The sequence below is a fragment of the Haliotis rufescens genome, unplaced genomic scaffold (assembly GCF_023055435.1).
Source record: "Haliotis rufescens isolate VD_foot unplaced genomic scaffold, xgHalRufe1.0.p SCAF_7, whole genome shotgun sequence".
Classification (NCBI taxonomy): domain Eukaryota; kingdom Metazoa; phylum Mollusca; class Gastropoda; order Lepetellida; family Haliotidae; genus Haliotis; species Haliotis rufescens.
Genome location: NW_025964361.1, coordinates 47,466,862 through 47,486,805, shown reverse-complemented (window position 1 = coordinate 47,486,805; position 19,944 = coordinate 47,466,862). Strand labels below are relative to the sequence as shown.

The following is a 19,944-nucleotide window of genomic DNA, read 5'->3' as shown; positions in this document are numbered from 1 at the left end:
GGACCAACACTACGTCAGTGCGTGGCGGGTCATGGCAAAACTCTCTAAATAAATCAGGTTAAATTCTAAATATATAGTATTCAAGAAGTTAAAGAACATTCTTTCTTATATTTGCGGGTGTTCTTCAACTTTTTTTAGTAGTGAGCATAAAACTAGTAACTCCCGTGAAAGGGTCAATTAAGTTTCGCAAAAAATCGCAATTTATCCTTAGACTTTCTCTGGAGTTTTTACGAAAAAAAAGTAAAAGTAAAATACTTTCCTGTTGAAGTGTATGTGAATCATGCTACACTACAAGAAAGTAAATACATGCATGTATGCAAACTAAACGAGACAGCAGTCTGTATCTGGATCTAACAAATATATCCACAACAAAATGTTGAAAAGTTCTAGCTTTAAAAGGCAAAATAGCGATGAAAATTATAGGAATGGATCACTGAATATCTGCAAAACCCTTTTTAATGTACGGCATTATGGGAAATATTGCTTTCTCGCTCTATCGCTTTCTCACCCTATCGTTTTATCACTTTCTCGTATCGTCCTATCGATTTCTCGCTTTCTTGTAGTGAGTGAGTATGGTTTTCGCCGCTTTTAGCAATATTCCAGCAATACTACGGCGGGGGACACCAGAAATGGGCTTCACACATTGTACCCATGTCAGGAAACGAACCCGGGTCTTCGGCGTGACGAGCGAACGCTTTAACCACTAAGCTACTCGACCGCCCCCGCTTTCTTGTATCGTTCTTCCGTTCTATCGTTTTCTCGTTGGTCTGGAACATAAATTGTGTAAATGTAGTATTACAATACTCAAACACAGTATGGAACAAAATGTATAACAAACCTTTCCGAAAACAAATTCCCACTCATTCGGGTTCTCGGGATATTTCTGGAACTTTATGTCTCCAGTTTGACTTCATTCCATTCATTTGCCGAATCTGACTGAGAAATTCAATATTATCGTCGAAATATTTTACATTAATCTTTAAACGTTTTGGAACACATTTTATCTTAAAACAGTAAGTACCCATATTATACACATACATCTGCAACTATATCAGTTTTATACTGAAATTAATTTAGTGCAATAAATTTGGTTTGTGTTTTTGGCACTAATAACCGGTCCAGCTATAGGACGGCGGCCTGTTTATAATAAAATCTATCAGGAATATTATTGTGAGCAAGATCCATGTCACCGAGGCATGATGACACACACTCAACTAAGTCACACAGACCATAACTGGAATTTTGATCCCGGATGGTACATGGCTCGCAGTGTGACACAATGGGTGTTCCACATGCTCTGCGAACCATCTGGGTGGTTTCCTGACAGATAATCGCCCAGCAGGACACATCCGTCCCATGACACCTGGCAGATATCTGGACACATGGCACGTGATATATGGCGTAATTGGGCTGTTTCGTCTTATCCCTCAACCATAATTAAAAATGATCTTATTTAAAGTTGGCATCTACGACGGAAGTTGTAATCAGTCGCGAGAATGTTGACAGTTTTGATAACCCGCAACACAGGCACTAAGCACATAAGCACTAAGCACATAAATGCCTATATACATGGAACGACAATGGCGTGAGAGAAAGAAGGCTAGAAGTGGTGATGGACACAAAGAGAGAGAGAGGGAAAGACACAGAGACGAGGGTGAAATAGGGAGAGTGAGTGAGTTGGATTGTACGCCGCAGTTAACAATATCACCAGAATATGAGCTTCGAGTATTGTACCCAAGTGGAGAATCGAATCATCCACCCGAAATAGAGAGAACGAGAGAGATTCAGATTCAATCTTTCAAATGTTTTTTTTCTTTGTTATATTTTACCATCCAGGGTGTACATCAGCCTCTTTTTACAGATGTAGTTATTTGTATATCTTGAAAGCTCCCTAGACATGCACCACATGCGTATCACTTTGATGAGCTTTTTAATACTGTGTCTTGGTTTCAAGTTTCAGATACACGAATTACCACTGCGTGATGACAAATAACAAACACGCAATAGACGTCATACAGCGTATAACTGATACTCCTATTTAACGCATGCACATTCCTATCTATTAACCAGGATGTACAACGCTTTTTTTATACTCCTTGTAATACGATGACATTATAACCTTCACCTTGAAAACCTATTTTCATGAGAGCATTTAGTAACTCCCCAGAAATATATCAAGGACTTGTCACACATGTGTCAAACATGCTCGGTGGTTAAGTTTCAAATTGTTATAAAATATGCTTCATGTGGTTTGGCGTTCTTCAGGAATGAAACGGATGTTGAAATGCAGTGACGGGTATATAAAGCAACCCCGTATACTGCCCGTGTCAGTAAGACAGTCTGGTTAAGATGGGTGCAGTAATGCGGCGGCAGCAACAACATAATGAAGTGAGACACGACGATAACACATCACTTCCTCAAAATGACCCCCAGAGAACCAGCAGGCTGCAGATGTTGGACGGGGCAAGAGTGCTGTATGAAATTGACAACTCCGACAAGGAATTGCCGATTAAGGTAGGTTCTTAAGAATGTACTTTTTATTAGAATGTCCAAAACTCTCAGAAATTAGAAACAAGTTTTTGCCTCAATACTACTGTATCTATCCTTCTGCCATACATTTTCTCATTTGATGTCCATTACTTATAAGCCAATTCTATTAAAACTGGCGAGTTATATAAGATCATGTATGGAAATGTTCCACTGACATGTTTTCTCCTAGTGTATCTAACTCCTGTATCCAATTACATCTCTGTATCACTGCCGTGATTTACGAGAATAAACATCATTCATTCATTCTAAGTAGGTTTCTCTGCTCTCGATTGAAAAAACAATTGCCAGGAACACTGCTCAGCCCAGTCCAATCTCTTTGTTCAGCAGCCTCGCCTGGTCTGTCCAACCTCTTTGTTATACGAGCAGCATGGCCGTGTCAAAGTCAAAGTAAAAGTTAAAAGATATTTATCGTACAAAAGGCCTCCTGCCTATATACAAGAAAGAGTTACGCATGTAGATACAATTATAACTGTTACACATTGGGATATACACGTTGTTTGATTTATTCATTTCTTTTGGCTAAAGTATGCTTAATATAAAGAGAAAGATTTAATACATTAGATTCGTTCTTTGTCGTCAGAATAACTACAAATGACATAAGGCCATTAGATAATCTATTATATATTTCTTTAGAAGATCATTGTAAAATCTACAGACAAACTTAAAATGAATTTCATTTTCTATCTCTAGAGTACATAATGGACAAATTCTTTTCATTTTTTCAGTGGACAGTTTTCTTCCTTCATTTACAAATAGGTCTAGTAAACTAAGTCGATATTTAATTAAATGTGTTCTTAGGTTTTCCGCAGTGAGTACTGATAAATATATTTCTGGTTGAAGTAAAGTCTTGAAAGTTTTGTAATATTCAAAACGTGAACTATTCCTTAAAGTAGGAATGCCTTTCTTGGTAGATCATAGTTATGGAACGATTTCGAAATTCATTAAGAAACATATTTACATTTCCAATTGACTGACATAGCCATATAAAACCAAAACCATGGGAAAATAAAAGATTTCTTACATGAGATATCCAAGTATTCTTTCCCATGTTATCTAAATGTAGAAGCATGTTATAAAGCTAAATTAGGGAGACGTTGTTCATGCGTATGAAGGATTAGAAATCAGTATTTTAAACATCTAATCTGAGAGTTAATATATAATGGGTATCTACCACATTCACCATAAACCATACAATTTGGTGTAGCAGATCCAAAACAAGCAAACATTTTTCATGCTAGTAAGTGAACCTTCCCTGAACAGTCGTAACGTTGAAATCCTCATACTTTCAAAGCAAACAATAAAATAGGTTGTATCTGGGCATAAAAAACTTAAAGAAGATATAAGGTGACATCGTTACAAGTTAATGAGCAATAGCCATTACACTTTCTTTGCACGCAAGGACAATACGAAAGCACTTTTTTTCCAATTCATTGTGTGTGAGAACAAGATTCCTAAATATGAATAGTGATCTGCTATATTGACTAACTGACCATCGAATGACCACATTTCTTTCGACGCCAATGGACCACCTTTTTTTAAGATCACAATTTTATTTTATTTTCTCCAAATTTACTGATAATGTCCATTCTTTCGTGTATGTACTTAAAATATTTAATTGCCTTTTTAGACCAACAAAAGTATCTGATACTTAAATAACATCATCTGCGAAAAGTAGCATTAATCTTTCTTTCAAATATGGAAATAGTTGGATACCATGTTTACCTTTGGCAGCTTTTTCGTAATATAATTCATTACAAGATAGACACACTTTTATGGATATGGTAATGCCTATTAAACAATTTATATAATTCATTACTGGAAAATGAAAATAAGATCGGACTCAAAATGCAGCCTTGTGTTAGGCCCAAAGGACAATCCAAGAAATATGTTACACCATCCCCACAACGAACACATGATCTTCTCACATTAGAATACATTGATTTTAGAATAGTAAACATTTTCCCACCTAAACCAACGTTTCATAGACATGTCCATAGCTTAAAGCGATTAACAGAATCAAAAGCCTTTTTGAAATCTTCAAATGCTACATACAATTTATGCTTGCGTAGTAACAAGGTTTCTTGAATAAGTGCATAAAGTGTAAATATATGCTCTGAGGCATTCAGAATGAGGCTCGCCCATTCAGAAATTCTATTGTTTAATATTGTAGTAAATACTTTTCTAATATGCTCATTAATGAAATAGATCTGTAATTATCTGGTCAGTCCTGTCTCCTTTTTTATGCATGGGGATTATTATAGAACATGACCAATTGTTGGGGAAAACTCCGTTTTCAAATAACTTATTGGAACACTTCAACATTTCGATAACTATAACATGATGACCAGCTGCTTTTCCCTTTTTGAGGTGATGTATCGCATCTATTATTTCGTTTCCAACAATGGGTAAATGTAGCATAACTTTATCAACATCCATTAAGCATTCACTAATATTATTTTGCATTTCATCAATTGCCGTAGTGAATTTTGTATCATTTGAAAAAAACCCTTCTTAAAATGACTATGCCACTGCGATTTTGATTTGTTATCTGTAGCAGAAGATCTGTTGTTGAGAGATCGTATTTGTTTCCAGAACGCAGAAGGGTTGTTAATAGACATTTTTTCAGTTTGTCTTATCTATGTCTACGCATATCAAATTTGAGTTTTGAAATCAGCAATTTTTGTATCTATTCCTACTTTCGCAATATTTCTTTCTGTCAAGACTAGTACGAGTAGATCTAAATCTTCGTAGCCCTTTGCGGGCGTTACGTCTTGCAATTCTACACCCAGTTTTAAAACTATTATTTTTTATCCATGTTCAGTTTTAATTCTTTTCTCATACAAGATGCTGAAGCATAATTTCAACAAACTCATCAAATGCCCCCTCAATATGATTATCAAGTTTATCGAGAAGTTACTGTTTAAAATATGTTATACTTTCTTGTAGCTTGCTCAGAAAATTGTTCGAAAATTCGTCATTCCATATTAGTTTCCTCTTAGTGACACCGGGGCACGGGTGGCCCAGTCGTCTAAGGCGCCGCAATTCGCTGTGCAGAGTTGCGTCCCTTGGGCAGGCCAGAAACCTATGATTGTGGGTTCGAATCCCGGTTCTCCCCGATCATGTTTCTAGGTTTGTCAGCACCATACCCGTGCTCGTGGGTTTCACCGAAGTGGTAAACGTCTTAGACCTGCATCACTTCAGGCTTTCCTCCCTCAATAAGCTGACACGCCGTGATATAACTGGAATAATGTTAAAAGCGGCGTTAAACCCAACACACACACACACACTCTTAGTGACACCCTTATGTTTTAATTTGTTATATATGTTTGATTCATATGAGGGAACTTACAAGTCAATTCCAAAGGTACATGATCAGATTCTAGACGATCTCCAATATTCAACATGTTAATATAATGAAACAAATCGGGAGAACATATAAAATGATCATAAACGCTCGCACCTTGGTTTCGACAATAGATACATTCTCCAAAGAAATAACCATACACTCTCCCATTGACAGTGAACAACTGAAATGTATACAACATATCTAGCAGCATCTGACCAAATTTATTTATAACTATTTAGTAATAGTAATATTCATTACGGTTTCTCCACACACGTGCCGTACCATCGTTGAAGTCAAGGCAGAATCTTGACTCGTCTGTGAAGAGAACGTTACGCCTGCGATTGACCCTCCAGTTACGGCCTTGATTGGCCCAAGCAAGTCTCTGTTGACGATGGTGTGCAGGCAGTGGGATACGTCGTACTGGTCGTCTGGACCTCAGATCCTGAGCGTGAAGTCTGTTTCTTACTGTCTGTGTTGAGACTCTGTTTCCTGCAACTCTCTGAAGGTCATTCTGGAGAGATTTGGCCGTTGTAAACCTGTTTCTCCGGGATGGGTTGCTAAATACCGGTCCTCACCCTTTGACGACCTGTGCGTGGTCTCTCTGCCATTAGTCCAGTTTGATGGTATCGAGTTATCGCCCTTGAGATGACACTGCGGTGAACATTAAAATGATTGGCAACAGCAGTTTGGGTGAGACCCCCCTGTACCATTCCAACAATCTGAGCAACCTCCTTTGGCGTCAAGTGGCGCCTAGCCATGTCTAAAGTGTTAATGTCGACAAATTGCCCTTGCTTGCAGTTTTTAAGCAATCAGGGTGCATGGGTGAAATGTGTAAAACATGCATGTCGTGCATTTTGCATGTGTGTTTTGAGGGTGGTTGTGTTCAGGCGATGTTATCAGTGTTATCAGGAAAATCTACATGGAACAGGCTTTAAGTCGAGTATTCGTAGGTAATTCTCCTGCCTGAATTTGTTCTCAATGGATGGCATTCAACACTGATGAGAATGTTGCACAGAAAATAATACTTGTTGCTTAACATTTTGTGAGGAGAATACATTGTATCATGATCTGTTTCATGGTGTTTATATCTCAATGTAATTCTGTAACAGAATCCTCCAGTTTTTCACATTTTGAACTGATTTATATCAGTCTGCCCAGCCTTGTCAGTTCACCCATTTATATCAGTCTGCCTAGCCTTGTCATTCCACCCATTTATACCAGTCTGCCTGGCCTTGTCGGTCCACCCATTTATACCAGTCTGCCTGGCCTTGTCGGTCCACCCATTTATATCAGTCTCTCTAGCCTTGTCGGTCCACCCATTGATATCAGTCTCTCTAGCCTTGACAGTCCACCCATTGATATCAGTCCGCCTAGCCTTGACAGTCCACCCATTTATATCAGTGTGCCTAGCCTGGTCGGTCCACCCATTGATACCAGTCTGCCTAGCCTTGTCGGTCCACCCATTTATATCAGTCTCTCTAGCCTTGTCGGTCCACCCATTGATATCAGTCTGTCTAGCCTCTTCAGTCCACACATTGATATCAGTCCGCCTAGCCTTGACAGTCCACCCATTTATATCAGTGTGCCTAGCCTGGTCGGTCCACCCATGTTTATCAGTCCGCCTAGCCTGGTCGGTCCACCCATGTTTATCAGTCTGCCTCTTTATGGGATCAGGGTCCCTGAGTCAGGCCAACCGTATGTACTCGTATCAGCCACCTGGCCAGGCATGCCCAACCTCTTGATACGAGCAGCCTCGACTCCTCAGTCCACCCATTGATATCAACAGTCCTTTGTCAATCTACTATCTTTTAAGAGCGACCCGCCGGGTCAGTCCACCCATTGATATCAGCAGTCCTTTGTCAATCTACTATCTTTTAAGAGCGACCCGCCGGGTCAGTCCACCCATTGATATCAGCAGCCAGTCGGCCTTCCTTACACCACCTGGCCTTGATGCGGCTGTGTAATATTGTACCTTGCTTCTCTCAGACACCTGGGAGTCACGAGTGGCACAGTAGCTTCAGTTGTTAGAGTCGCTTTCCTTGTTCGCCCCAAGACCAGTACATCCTTTTTTTTTATCAGCACCATACCCATGCCGCCACTCCCCCACCCCCACCCCACCCCCACCCCCCACACACACATGAGCCGAGCCTTGATATAAATGAGATACTGCCCCGTTAAACTCAGTCGCTCACTGTAGACATACGTATAACTTCTTTTTTCCTAATTAGGTACTGAACCTGCCGCCTGAGAAGGACTTTTCATGTCGCTATAAAGTGAGTTGCCTTATTATAAGCCTAAGTTCAAAGGTACACGGCTTGTAAATGTAAGATAATACAAGTACCACAGTGTTTAGAAATAGTGTACAATTGTACACATTCTGCGTAGCACAACATTGATTTGAATGAAAGTAAAGCAATACACATACCATATAGCATCACAGTCATAAGAAAGAATATTAAATTATAGATACTACATAGCACTCCAGTGATTTGAATTAATGTGATATTATAAACATACTACATACCACAACAGTGATTTGAATGAATGTATAATTGTACACATTCTGCATAGCACCACAGTGATTTGAATGAATGTACAATTATACACATACTATATAGCACAAGAGTGATTTGAATGAATGTACAATTATACACATACTACATAGCACCACAGTGATTTGAATGAATGTAAAATTATACGCATACTACATAGCACCACAGTGATTTGAATGAATGTACAATTGTACACATACTACATAGCACCACAGTGATTGGAATGAATGTACAATTGTACTCATACTACATAGCACAACAGTGATTTGAATAAATGTACAATTGTACACATACTACATAGACCCACAGTGATTTGAATGAATGTAAAATTATACACATTCTGCATAGCACCACAGTGATTTTGATGAATGTACAATTGTACACATACTACATAGCACCACAGTGATTTGAATGAGTGTACAATAATACACATACTACATAGCACAGCAGCGATTTGAATGAATGTACAATTATACACATTCTACATAGCACCACAGTGATTTGAATGAATGTACAATAATACACATACTACATACCACCACAGTGATTTGAATGAATGTACAATAATACACATACTACATAGCACCACAGTGATTTGAATGAATGTACAATTGTACACACACTACATAGCACCACAGTGATTTGAATAAATGTACAATAATACACATACTACATAGCACCACAGTGATTCGAATGAATGTACAATTATACACATTCTACATAGCACAGCAGCGATTTGAATGAATGTACAATTGTACACATACTACATAGCACCACAGTGATTTGAATGAATGTACAATTATACACATTCTACATAGCACAGCAGCGATTTGAATGAATGTACAATAATACACACACTACATAGCACCACAGTGATTTGAATAAATGTACAATTATACACATACTACATAGCACCACAGTGATTTGAATGAATGTACAATTGTACACACACTACATAGCACCACAGTGATTTGAATAAATGTACAATAATACACATACTACATAGCACCACAGTGACTTGAATGAATGTACAATTATACACATTCTACATAGCACCACAGTGATTTGAATGAATGTACAATTGTACACACACTACATAGCACCACAGTGATTTGAATAAATGTACAATTATACACATACTACATAGCACCACAGTGATTTGAATGAATGTACAATTATACATATACAACATAGCAGAACAGTGACTTGAATGACTGTAAAAATTATACACATTCTGCATAGCACCACAGTGATTTGAATGAATGTACAATTATACACATACTACATAGCACAACAGTGATTTCAATCAATGTGAGATTATACACATACGACATAGCACCAAAGTTTTTTGAAGGAATATATTTCAAATTATACACATACTACATAGCACCACAGTGATTTGAATGAATGTACAATTGTACTCATACTACATAGCACAACAGTGATTTGAATGAGTGTACAATTATACACATCCAACATAGCACAGCAGCGATTTGAATGAATGTACAATTATACACATTCTGCATAGCACCACAGTGATTTGAATGAATGTACAATACTACACATACTACATAGCACCACAGTGATTTGAATGAATGTACAATTGTACTCATACTACATAGCACAACAGTGATTTGAATGAGTGTACAATTGTACTCATACTACATAGCACAACAGTGATTTGAATGAGTGTACAATTATACATATACAACATAGCACAGCAGCGATTTGAATGAATGTACAATTATACACATTCTACATAGCACAACAGTGATTTGAATGAATGTACAATTATACACATACTACATAGCACCACAGTGATTTGAATGAATGTACAATTGTACACATACTACATAGCACCACAGTGATTTGAATGAGTGTACAATTATACACATACAACATAGCACAGCAGCGATTTGAATGAATGTACAATTATACACATACCACATAGCACCACAGTGATTTGAATGAATGTACAATTGTACACATACTACATAGCACCACAGTGATTTGATTTCTTCCTTTTGTTGATTTAAGGTGTTCTTTGTCTGGAAAGCAGCTCTCCTCCTATTTGGGACAATACAAGTGTGGTTGTCGGATTTGATACGATGGTTTAAGCAACTGATAATGCCTTGGAAAGCGAAGCTGAGCTACCTTGATGAACTGAAGCAGCTTTACAAAGAACCCGACTATCCCGAACCAAAATATGTAGGTTTGATGACTGAAGGGACGATAGGCACAATACCTATTTATGATGTGTGTCTTCATGCATAGCAACACCAAAGACCTGTTTAGTTATAATGTTCTTCGGGTAAAAGGTCAGATCATAACCCATTCAGAGGCATGGTTATGATGTGGTTCTTCGCGTATACAGGGGCCTCAAGCTTGTTTATCATATGGTTAAAAAAAGGTGTTGAAGCTTGTTTATTCTTTGCTTCTTTGTGTATACACGTGCCTAAAACTTGTTAATGGTATGAATCTTCATGTACGTGGGTGCCTGGGTGCTTGTTTATTCTTTGGTTCTCCGTGTAGGCAGGTGCTTAAAGCTTGTTTATTCTTTGGTTCTCCGTGTAGGCAGGTGCTTAAAGCTTGTTTATTCTTTGGTTATCGTGTATGCAGGTGCCTAAAACTTGTTTATTCTATGGTTCTTCGTGTATGCAGGTGCCTAAAGCTTGTTTATCATATAGTTCTTTTGTGTATGCAGGTGCCTAAAGCTTATTTATTCTTTGGTTCTTCGTGTATGCAGGTGCCTAAAACGTGCTTATCATATGGTTCTTCGTGTATACAGTTGCTTAAAACTTGTTTATCATATGGTTCTTCGTGTATGCAGGTGCCTAAAACGTGTTTATCATATGGTTCTTCGTGTATGCAGGTGCCTAAAGTTTGTTTATGCTATGGTTCCTCGTGTATGCAGGTGCCTAAAGCTTGTTTATGCTATGGTTCCTCGTGTATGCAGGTGCCTAAAGCTTGTATCTCATATGGTTCTTTTGTGTATACAGGTGCCTAAAGCTTGTTTATTCTTTGGTTCTTCGTGTATGCAGGTGCCTAAAGCTTGTTTATCATATGGTTCTTCATGTATGCAGGTGCCTAAAGCTTGTTTATCATATGGTTCTTCATGTATGCAGGTGCCTAAAGCTTGTTTATTCTATGGTTCTTCATGTATGCAGGTGCCTAAAGCTTGTTTATTCTTTGGTTCTTCACGTATGCAGGTGCCTAAAGCTTGTTTATCATATGGTTCTTCATGTATGCAGGTGCCTAAAGCTTGTTTATCATATGGTTCTTCATGTATGCAGGTGCCTAAAGCTTGTTTATTCTATGGTTCTTCATGTATGCAGGTGCCTAAAGCTTGTTTATTCTTTGGTTCTTCGTGTATGCAGGTGCCTAAAGCTTGTTTATCATATGGTTCTTCATGTATGCAGGTGCCTAAAGCTTGTTTATTCTATGGTTCTTCGTGTATACAGGTGCCTAAAGCTTGTTTATCATATGGTTCTTTTGTGTATACAGGTGCCTAAAGCTTGTTTATTCTTTGGTTCTTCGTGTATGCAGGTGCCTAAAGCTTGTTTATGCTATGGTTCCTCGTGTATGCAGGTGCCTAAAGCTTGTTTCTCATATGGTTCTTTTGTGTATACAGGTGCCTAAAGCTTGTTTATTCTTTGGTTCTTCGTGTATGCAGGTGCCTAAAGCTTGTTTATCATATGGTTCTTCATGTATGCAGGTGCCTAAAGCTTGTTTATTCTATGGTTCTTCGTGTATGCAGGTGCCTAAAGCTTGTTTATTCTATGGTTCTTCATGTATGCAGGTGCCTAAAGCTTGTTTATTCTTTGGTTCTTCGTGTATGCAGGTGCCTAAAGCTTGTTTATCATATGGTTCTTCATGTATGCAGGTGCCTAAAGCTTGTTTATTCTATGGTTCTTCGTGTATACAGGTGCCTAAAGCTTGTTTATCATATGGTTCTTTTGTGTATACAGGTGCCTAAAGCTTGTTTATTCTTTGGTTCTTCGTGTATGCAGGTGCCTGAAGCTTGTTTATTCTATGGTTCCTCGTGTATGCAGGTGCCTAAAGCTTGTTTCTCATATGGTTCTTTTGTGTATACAGGTGCCTAAAGCTTGTTTATTCTTTGGTTCTTCGTGTATGCAGGTGCCTAAAGCTTGTTTATCATATGGTTCTTCATGTATGCAGGTGCCTAAAGCTTGTTTATCATATGGTTCTTCATGTATGCAGGTGCCTAAAGCTTGTTTATTCTTTGGTTCTTCATGTATGCAGGTGCCTAAAGCTTGTTTATTCTTTGGTTCTTCGTGTATGCAGGTGCCTAAAGCTTGTTTATCATATGGTTCTTCATGTAAGCAGGTGCCTAAAGCTTGTTTATCATATGGTTCTTCATGTATGCAGGTGCCTAAAGCTTGTTTATTCTATGGTTCTTCATGTATGCAGGTGCCTAAAGCTTGTTTATTCTTTGGTTCTTCGTGTATGCAGGTGCCTAAAGCTTGTTTATCATATGGTTCTTCATGTATGCAGGTGCCTAAAGCTTGTTTATTCTATGGTTCTTCGTGTATACAGGTGCCTAAAGCTTGTTTATCATATGGTTCTTTTGTGTATACAGGTGCCTAAAGCTTGTTTATTCTTTGGTTCTTCGTGTATGCAGGTGCCTAAAGCTTGTTTTTCATATGGTTTTTCGTGTATACAGTTGCTTAAAACTTGTTTATCATATGGTTCTTCGTGTATGCAGGTGCTTCAAGCTAGTTTATTCTTTTGTTCTTCGTGTATGCAGGTGCCTAAAACGTGTTTATCATATGGTTCTTCGTGTATGCAGGTGCCTAAAGCTTGTTTATGCTATGGTTCCTCGTGTATGCAGGTGCCTAAAGCTTGTTTATGCTATGGTTCCTCGTGTATGCAGGTGCCTAAAGCTTGTTTATCATATGGTTCTTTTGTGTATACAGGTGCCTAAAGCTTGTTTATTCTTTGGTTCTTCGTGTATGCAGGTGCCTAAAGCTTGTTTATCATATGGTTCTTCGTGTATGCAGGTGCCTAAAGCTTGTTTATTCTATGGTTCTTCGTGTATACAGGTGCCTAAAGCTTGTTTATCATATGGTTCTTTTGTGTATACAGGTGCCTAAAGCTTGTTTATTCTTTGGTTCTTCGTGTATGCTGTTGCCTAAAGCTTGTTTATCATATGGTTCTTCGTGTATGCAGGTGCCTAAAGCTTGTTTATTCTTATGTTCTTCGTGTATACAGGTGCCTAAAGCTTGTTTATTCTTTGGTTCTGTGTGTATACAGGTGCCTAAAACTTGTTAATGGTATGGTTCTTCATGTATGTCTAGAGCTTTTTATTCTATGGTTCTTCGTGTATGCAGGTGCCTAAAGCTTTTGTGCTCTGGTTCTTCGTGTATGCAGGTGACTAGAACTTGTTAATAATACAGTTAGTCAAGCTTGCATGCACTAGAGGCTTGTTCATGATACTGTTTCTAATTTATGTTGGAGCCTGAGTTTGTTACTTTTATTAGGCCTGAGGATATATAACATATCTAGATTATTGTAATGCTTTCAGGCCATTGCATTTTGGAAGGAAGACTGGTTTTTTGCTTATCAAAGGCTCGCGGGTCCCTGTCCCAACTTGATCCATCACTGCAAACGAATCCCAGACAGGTAAGTTAAATTGTCAAACAGTCACGAAGTTATCAAGGACTTAATTAATCGACCTGTTTCAGCGTTTGGAGACAATAACTTGATACCGAATCTTAATCATGAGTGTATCGTTCAGGTTAGCTGTCGAGGACATTGACCTGACGCCTTTCGGGGAAAGAGGTGGCTCTTGAAGATGGGAAGTTGTTTTATTGCGACTTGAGAATACTGGAAGACATCCCTCACAAGAAGGACTATACTGTAAGTTCATATTATATACATCAGTGTGAAAGATTTCCGAAGTTGAGAAAAGTGATATTGTCATTGCAGTGAACATATCACTTGATATTTCACTGCAGTGAACATAACACCTTGACGGAGCTCTTGTCAAACAAGAGTTACCTCCCCTTAATATTGCCTCCCTTTGTCGTAAGTGTTGGTTGGTTGGTTTGTTGTTTAACTCAGCAATATTCCAGCTATATGATGGCTGTCTGTAAATAATCGAGTCTGGACCAGACAATCCTGTGATTAATATCATGAGCATCGATCCACGCAATTGGGATCGATGATTGTCGTAAATGACTAGCCCGTACACAAACTGTTGACGTTCGTTTTACTTTAGGTCCACATTGACAAGGCAAAATAATGACAGATCGTTATGGAGTTAATATCACTTCTTGCCGTTTGTTATTCCCTCGAAAGTGTTTCCTTATAAACTGTAAATTTCTCATTTAAATCGTCAATCGAGACTGTTCGTTTCGCAAAGCCCCATTTTTGTTACTTGACCAGCGTGTATTCTTTCGCTTTCAACACTGGCAACAGCGGGGTCCTAACGGTTTTCAAAAATATATTTTTATTAAAGTTGATTTTGTATATAATCGTATCTTAATGTATGATAAAGAATTTTCGAGACCCTAAATATCACTTTATACTTTTGTTTATTTTTTTAAAGATTTTGCAAACAGGAAACTACTTTTAAGTCGCAAATACAAGGGGTGGTGACGGTCCCTGTGTGTTGGATAGGGATAATTTACGTTTAAAGGTTTTACATTTGTAATGAAATAATTTAATTTTCTGGTAGACAACTACACAAAAAGTATATAATAAATAGGATATTCCATGTGTCGATTGAAATATGATGTTTCTCTCATCTCGTGACGGGGGATTATGATATAACTAACCCCCTCTCTCTAGTTAAACTGGCTACCCTTGGGTTGTTAAAGTAGTCACTTCAAAGTGTAAGATTGGACAGGATTTTCTTGTGTTTTTAGGTTTTCTTATTTCGTATTATTTGCGGAACACAATTTTGTGATTGAACTTATTATCCCCCTATATTACACAAAATCTTGCTTTGACATTTAATAAAAAACTTAGACTTATTATATGATACAATTGGCCTGATGCCTGAGCAGGTCATTCACATAACGTACCCCTTTCTCATTCTACTTATATATAGTATGCATTTCTATTAATTAAAATGGTTTTTTTGGCGAAGTTATTTTCATATTTTCAATGTTGGCATTCTCTGAGCAAGAAGTGAAGTTCCACTAGGCAGAAAGAAGGTCACAATATAGAATGTTTTCACATTAACTTTCGAATATATTCGAAGATCCAAGTTTATAATATGTTGTTTGAAAAAAGTTCGTCTCCTTTTGATGACCTCTGCGTAGAATCTATTTATCAATGAAATTGTTTGTGCTTGTATTATTTCCTATATTTTGCTATATTTAAACCTCCATCTTTGACGCTACACATTTGTTAATCTCTTTTCACCTTGTCCGGTTTACTTCCCCATATGAATCTGAAACCGTTACGTCTTCTATAAATTATCTGGTGGGTTCGGGAGGTAGGAAAAAAGGTGGCAAGTGATTTCTATATACAGTTTCTTCCCAAAGATGACGGGTTGCGCGCTAACCAGATGAACATAAGAGTCTCACATTTTCTAAGTGTATCTTTATTATTCATAATAGTATATAGTATTATAATAACAAAATAGTTGAATCATGTCGTCAAGATCAAGATTAAATGTTATCTTCAGTAATTCAAATGTGTTCTGAACCCGGGATAGTCTCCATTTCTGACGTAGATTCATTCTTCAACGTTTTCCGAGTCAATCCAGAGCCAGAGTTGAACAGCCTGATTTTCGTGCTACTCGATACCACCTTGGAGCTCCATATGTTCTTCAGCTGCAAGTATGCTGTCCTTGCCTTGCCGATTCTTGCTCTGACGTCTGCGTCTGTGCCTCCCTGCTTATCAATGATGCTGCCCAGATATGTAAAGGCCTCCACTTCTTCCAGCTCGCTTTCATGCAGTATGAGTAGGTCCTCGCTTTTCATGTTGATCAAGAGGATATTGGTCTTGCCCTCATGGATCTTGAGACCAACCTGTGAAGAGGTTGTTTCCAGCTCTGTTGTCTTGTCCTGCATCCGTTGGTGGCTGTGGGAAAGCAGGGCTAGGTTACATTACTTACATTCTACAGTACTGTATTTTACTAAAACTCTGTATTTGGAAATCATTCCACTCTCTCTACAGGTATGTGCCCCGATCCTGTTGCTGTACAGAACCAACAGTGGCCAGCTGCTTCCAGTCGCCATCCAGCTGTTCCAGGAACCAGGACCAGACAACCCGGTAATACATGACGTATTCTCAGTTCTTCAGCCAACGAGCGTGCTTCACGAAATGTACATACGTTAATTAGTAAAAGACGACTACTACAATACACAAATAGATGAGGTATGTATAGATGTGTATAGCATTATGTGGGGCGGAAACAGATCATGATCGCTGTTCCGCTGTAAGGAAGGATGAAAGGTGCCCGATAAAGCGAACATAAAATATTGCTTTCCCAGAGTCTTCTGCAGCGTCACCGTGCTCAATTTATGCTGCATACAAGTGCGTCCGACTATGGGGTACCTTTACGATACCTCTAAACAATTTCAAGTCTTTAATGGACATATTTAATAATTAGTATAGACCATGCGTAACAATTAAGTCTTTTTTCACTCATATAGCAGAAAATCATGCTTTTTTTAATATACTCTTTTTTATGCTGATAAACTCCTAAACAGTGATCGGCCATGTGGTCCGGTAGCCTTCACCATATTATGAAATTTCGTTCTTTAATAAATATAACCCATGTGGTCAGTTCTTGAAAAATAGGCCTCTTTGAAAGATTGTCGACAATGACAATGTTCAGCCGTAAGGTCAGACATATTGTTATGTACATTTCAAGGTTCAAGGTTTTACCTGTAGCGTCCCGCTATGTTTATCAAATTAGGAGATGCTATGTGTGTGTTTTAAATTACAAAACATCGAATAGAACAGTTGTTTACAGGCCGTCTTTGCATGGCAGGAGTATATTTTGATTGATTGATTCAAGGAGTAATTGTGGCTGCTGATATCGGTAGGGCAGGATGTGCTTACACCTAGTGTCATTGCTATTTTGCCTTTTCATGGAATCTGCTTCGGTGGATAATTGAGACTGATGATTCTGTAACATTGACGTTTTATCTTTCTTGACACCAGGTGTTCCTGCCGTCAGATGACCAGTACGTGTGGCTGCTGGCCAAGATGTGGTACAACCAAGCAGAGACGACATACCACCAGAGCGTAGCTCACCTTGGTAATAGTGATAGAGCAGCCAAAAACAACCTGATCATAGTTTATTAAAATATATATACTGTCATGGTTGGCTTTCAATATACATATTTCCCTGTATGTCATTTAAGAAATGTCTTCAGTTAAATGAATGTAAATGTAATGGTCCTAACGATGCGACCCGTGGAGATCCGGGGTAGAATAGGTCTTCAGCAACCCATTTACAGACCGCCGTTATATAGCTGGAATATTGCTGAAGGCGGTGTTAAACGACAAACAAGTAAACAAACCATACTGATGCGTCCATGTCACATACCAGATGTCATTGCACTGTGTACAGGTATCACCCATCTGCTGATGGAGGGAGTGGACCTGGTTACTCACAGGCAGCTCTCTGTGTATCACCCGATCTACAAGCTCCTGGCACCGCACCTCTTTTACACTATGGCTATCAACAAGTACGTATCAGAAGGACAATTTCGGCCCGATTTGCTGACATAAATGCCATACACGTAAATCTATTCTCTCAAATAATATTCTTTCCTCCATATCATGTTCCAAGTAGTAGGTAGTTGAGGTCGTTCGGCCTCCACTGTACACTAAATACCGCTACATAGCACAGAACTAGTATAGTGACAATGTGTTATGCACATGGTGTAGCGAACTTCAGATGAGACTAATATCAATCTGGACTAATAAGGGTGGGCTGCAAATATTAATATAAAACATGCAAACTGTAAGTACATTTTGTCAATTCTTTCAATATTGCTGCCAATGTTTTGCTACGAGTGTCCGCTGTATGCTTCCCTATAAAGCCTCTTTCCTAATAAACACTTGTAATGACTCTCAGACATTAGAGGTGAGGTGAGGTGAAATTGGGTTCAACGTCGCGTCCAAGATTATTGCACTTATATAGCGACGTGCATATGTGTGTGTGTGTGTGTGTGTGTGTGTGTGTGTGTGTGTGTGTGTGTGTGTGTGTGTGTGTGTGTGTGTGTGTGTTTGTACTAGTACGGACTGATGCCGAATTATAGTGCTAGCCCACTGACATACCATGCCGCAGTTTAACATGAATACCCCACTCAGACACAGTATACTGACTCCGAGCCGACGAGTCCTTGTTTTAGCCCATTGATGCCAAGCGCCAGACTGGGTAACAACAAGTACCACCTTTTAACGACTTTTGGTATGACGCGGTCGGGGATCGAAACCGGCGGACGTTCTACCACTAGACCAAGGAGGCGGTCCTCAGACATTAGAATAAACATAGTACATAAAGTGACACATGAAATGTTAGCATATGGTTTACACCCTTCGTGACTGGTTGTAGTTGTTTTTGTTGTTTTGTTGTTTAATGCCGCACTCACCAATATTCCAGCTATATGACGGCGGTCTGTAAATAATCGAGTCTGTCCCAGACAATCCAGTGATTGATATCATGAGCATCGATCCATGCAAATGGGATCGATGACATGCATCAACCAAGTGAACGAGCCTGACCACCCGATCCCGTTAGTTGCCTCTTACGACAAGCATATTCGATTATTTACAGACCGCCGTCATATAACTGGAATATTGCTGAGTGAGACGTAAAACAACAAACAAACAAACAAAAGCATTAGGAGACTACGTCTGGAATAAGCTGTTCAAAGATTATACCTTGTTCCATGATTTAAGGAAGGGCCGTGAGCTGCTGCTGAGAAGGGGAACTTTAGACACGTTGATGTCTTCTGGAATAAAAGGCGTTAAAAGTCTTATTGCCAAAAGGTTAGTATAGGATATAATGCAGGTTCAATTTGCTACATGAATTCAAAACACCTGACAATGAAGATAATAAATGAATATATGTAATTTAATTACGGCTCCGATCATTTCTTTATTACAAACATCTGTGTTGTTTAACAGTCTGGAAACATGGCGTCTGGACGTGGACGGCACTTTACCAGAAGACCTGAAGAACAGAGGGGTATGTCTAAATGTTAACAGTAGGCTTTGAGAGTAAAACGTGCCCCTAGTGGTCTTCAGTCACTGTAGAAAGTCTAAGTTATAGTGCATGTCATGTTAAATACATGGTAGCATCTACACATTCATCATCGGAGTTTGTCATCTACACGACCATAGTGTCCAGGTAATGCAGGAGACACGTACAGGGTTGTTGGGTCAAGCCAAGAATTCTTCATGTTCATCGTCTTCTTCTTGTTCGTCGTCTTCTTCTTGTTCGTCGTCTTCTTCTTGTTCATCATCTTCTTCTTGTTCGTTGTCTTCTTCTTGTTCGTCGTC

At 38.7% G+C, this 19,944-nt stretch overlaps 2 protein-coding genes across 2 annotated transcripts in view; both read left to right on the top strand.

Annotated features, from left to right (window-relative positions):
- The window catches only part of LOC124143720 (arachidonate 12-lipoxygenase, 12R-type-like), a 79,008-nt gene that overhangs the window by 33,121 nt on the left and 25,943 nt on the right, over positions 1-19,944 (top strand). The window contains exons 7-8 of the mRNA XM_048388014.1: positions 19,342-19,431; positions 19,570-19,630. Of these exons, the coding sequence (XP_048243971.1) occupies positions 19,342-19,431; positions 19,570-19,630 (151 nt within the window). The remainder of the gene's footprint in view (positions 1-19,341; positions 19,432-19,569; positions 19,631-19,944) is intronic.
- On the top strand, positions 2,265-16,695 carry LOC125376166. Its single transcript, XM_048388015.1, has 6 exons — positions 2,265-2,514; positions 8,125-8,169; positions 10,486-10,656; positions 13,994-14,091; positions 14,207-14,328; positions 16,600-16,695. Exons 1-5 carry the CDS (start codon positions 2,350-2,352, stop codon positions 14,259-14,261), a joined length of 534 nt encoding a protein of 177 aa, XP_048243972.1. The 5' UTR covers positions 2,265-2,349; the 3' UTR covers positions 14,262-14,328; positions 16,600-16,695.

Coding starts and splice junctions, on each gene's coding strand:
- LOC125376166 (XM_048388015.1), top strand. CDS start 2,350: ATGGGTGCAGTAATGCGGCGGCAGCAACAACATAATGAAGTGAGACAC. Junction 8,170..10,485: donor ACTTTTCATGTCGCTATAAA/GTGAGTTGCCTT, acceptor TGTTGATTTAAG/GTGTTCTTTGTCTGGAAAGC. Junction 14,092..14,206: donor TGCAAACGAATCCCAGACAG/GTAAGTTAAATT, acceptor TGTATCGTTCAG/GTTAGCTGTCGAGGACATTG.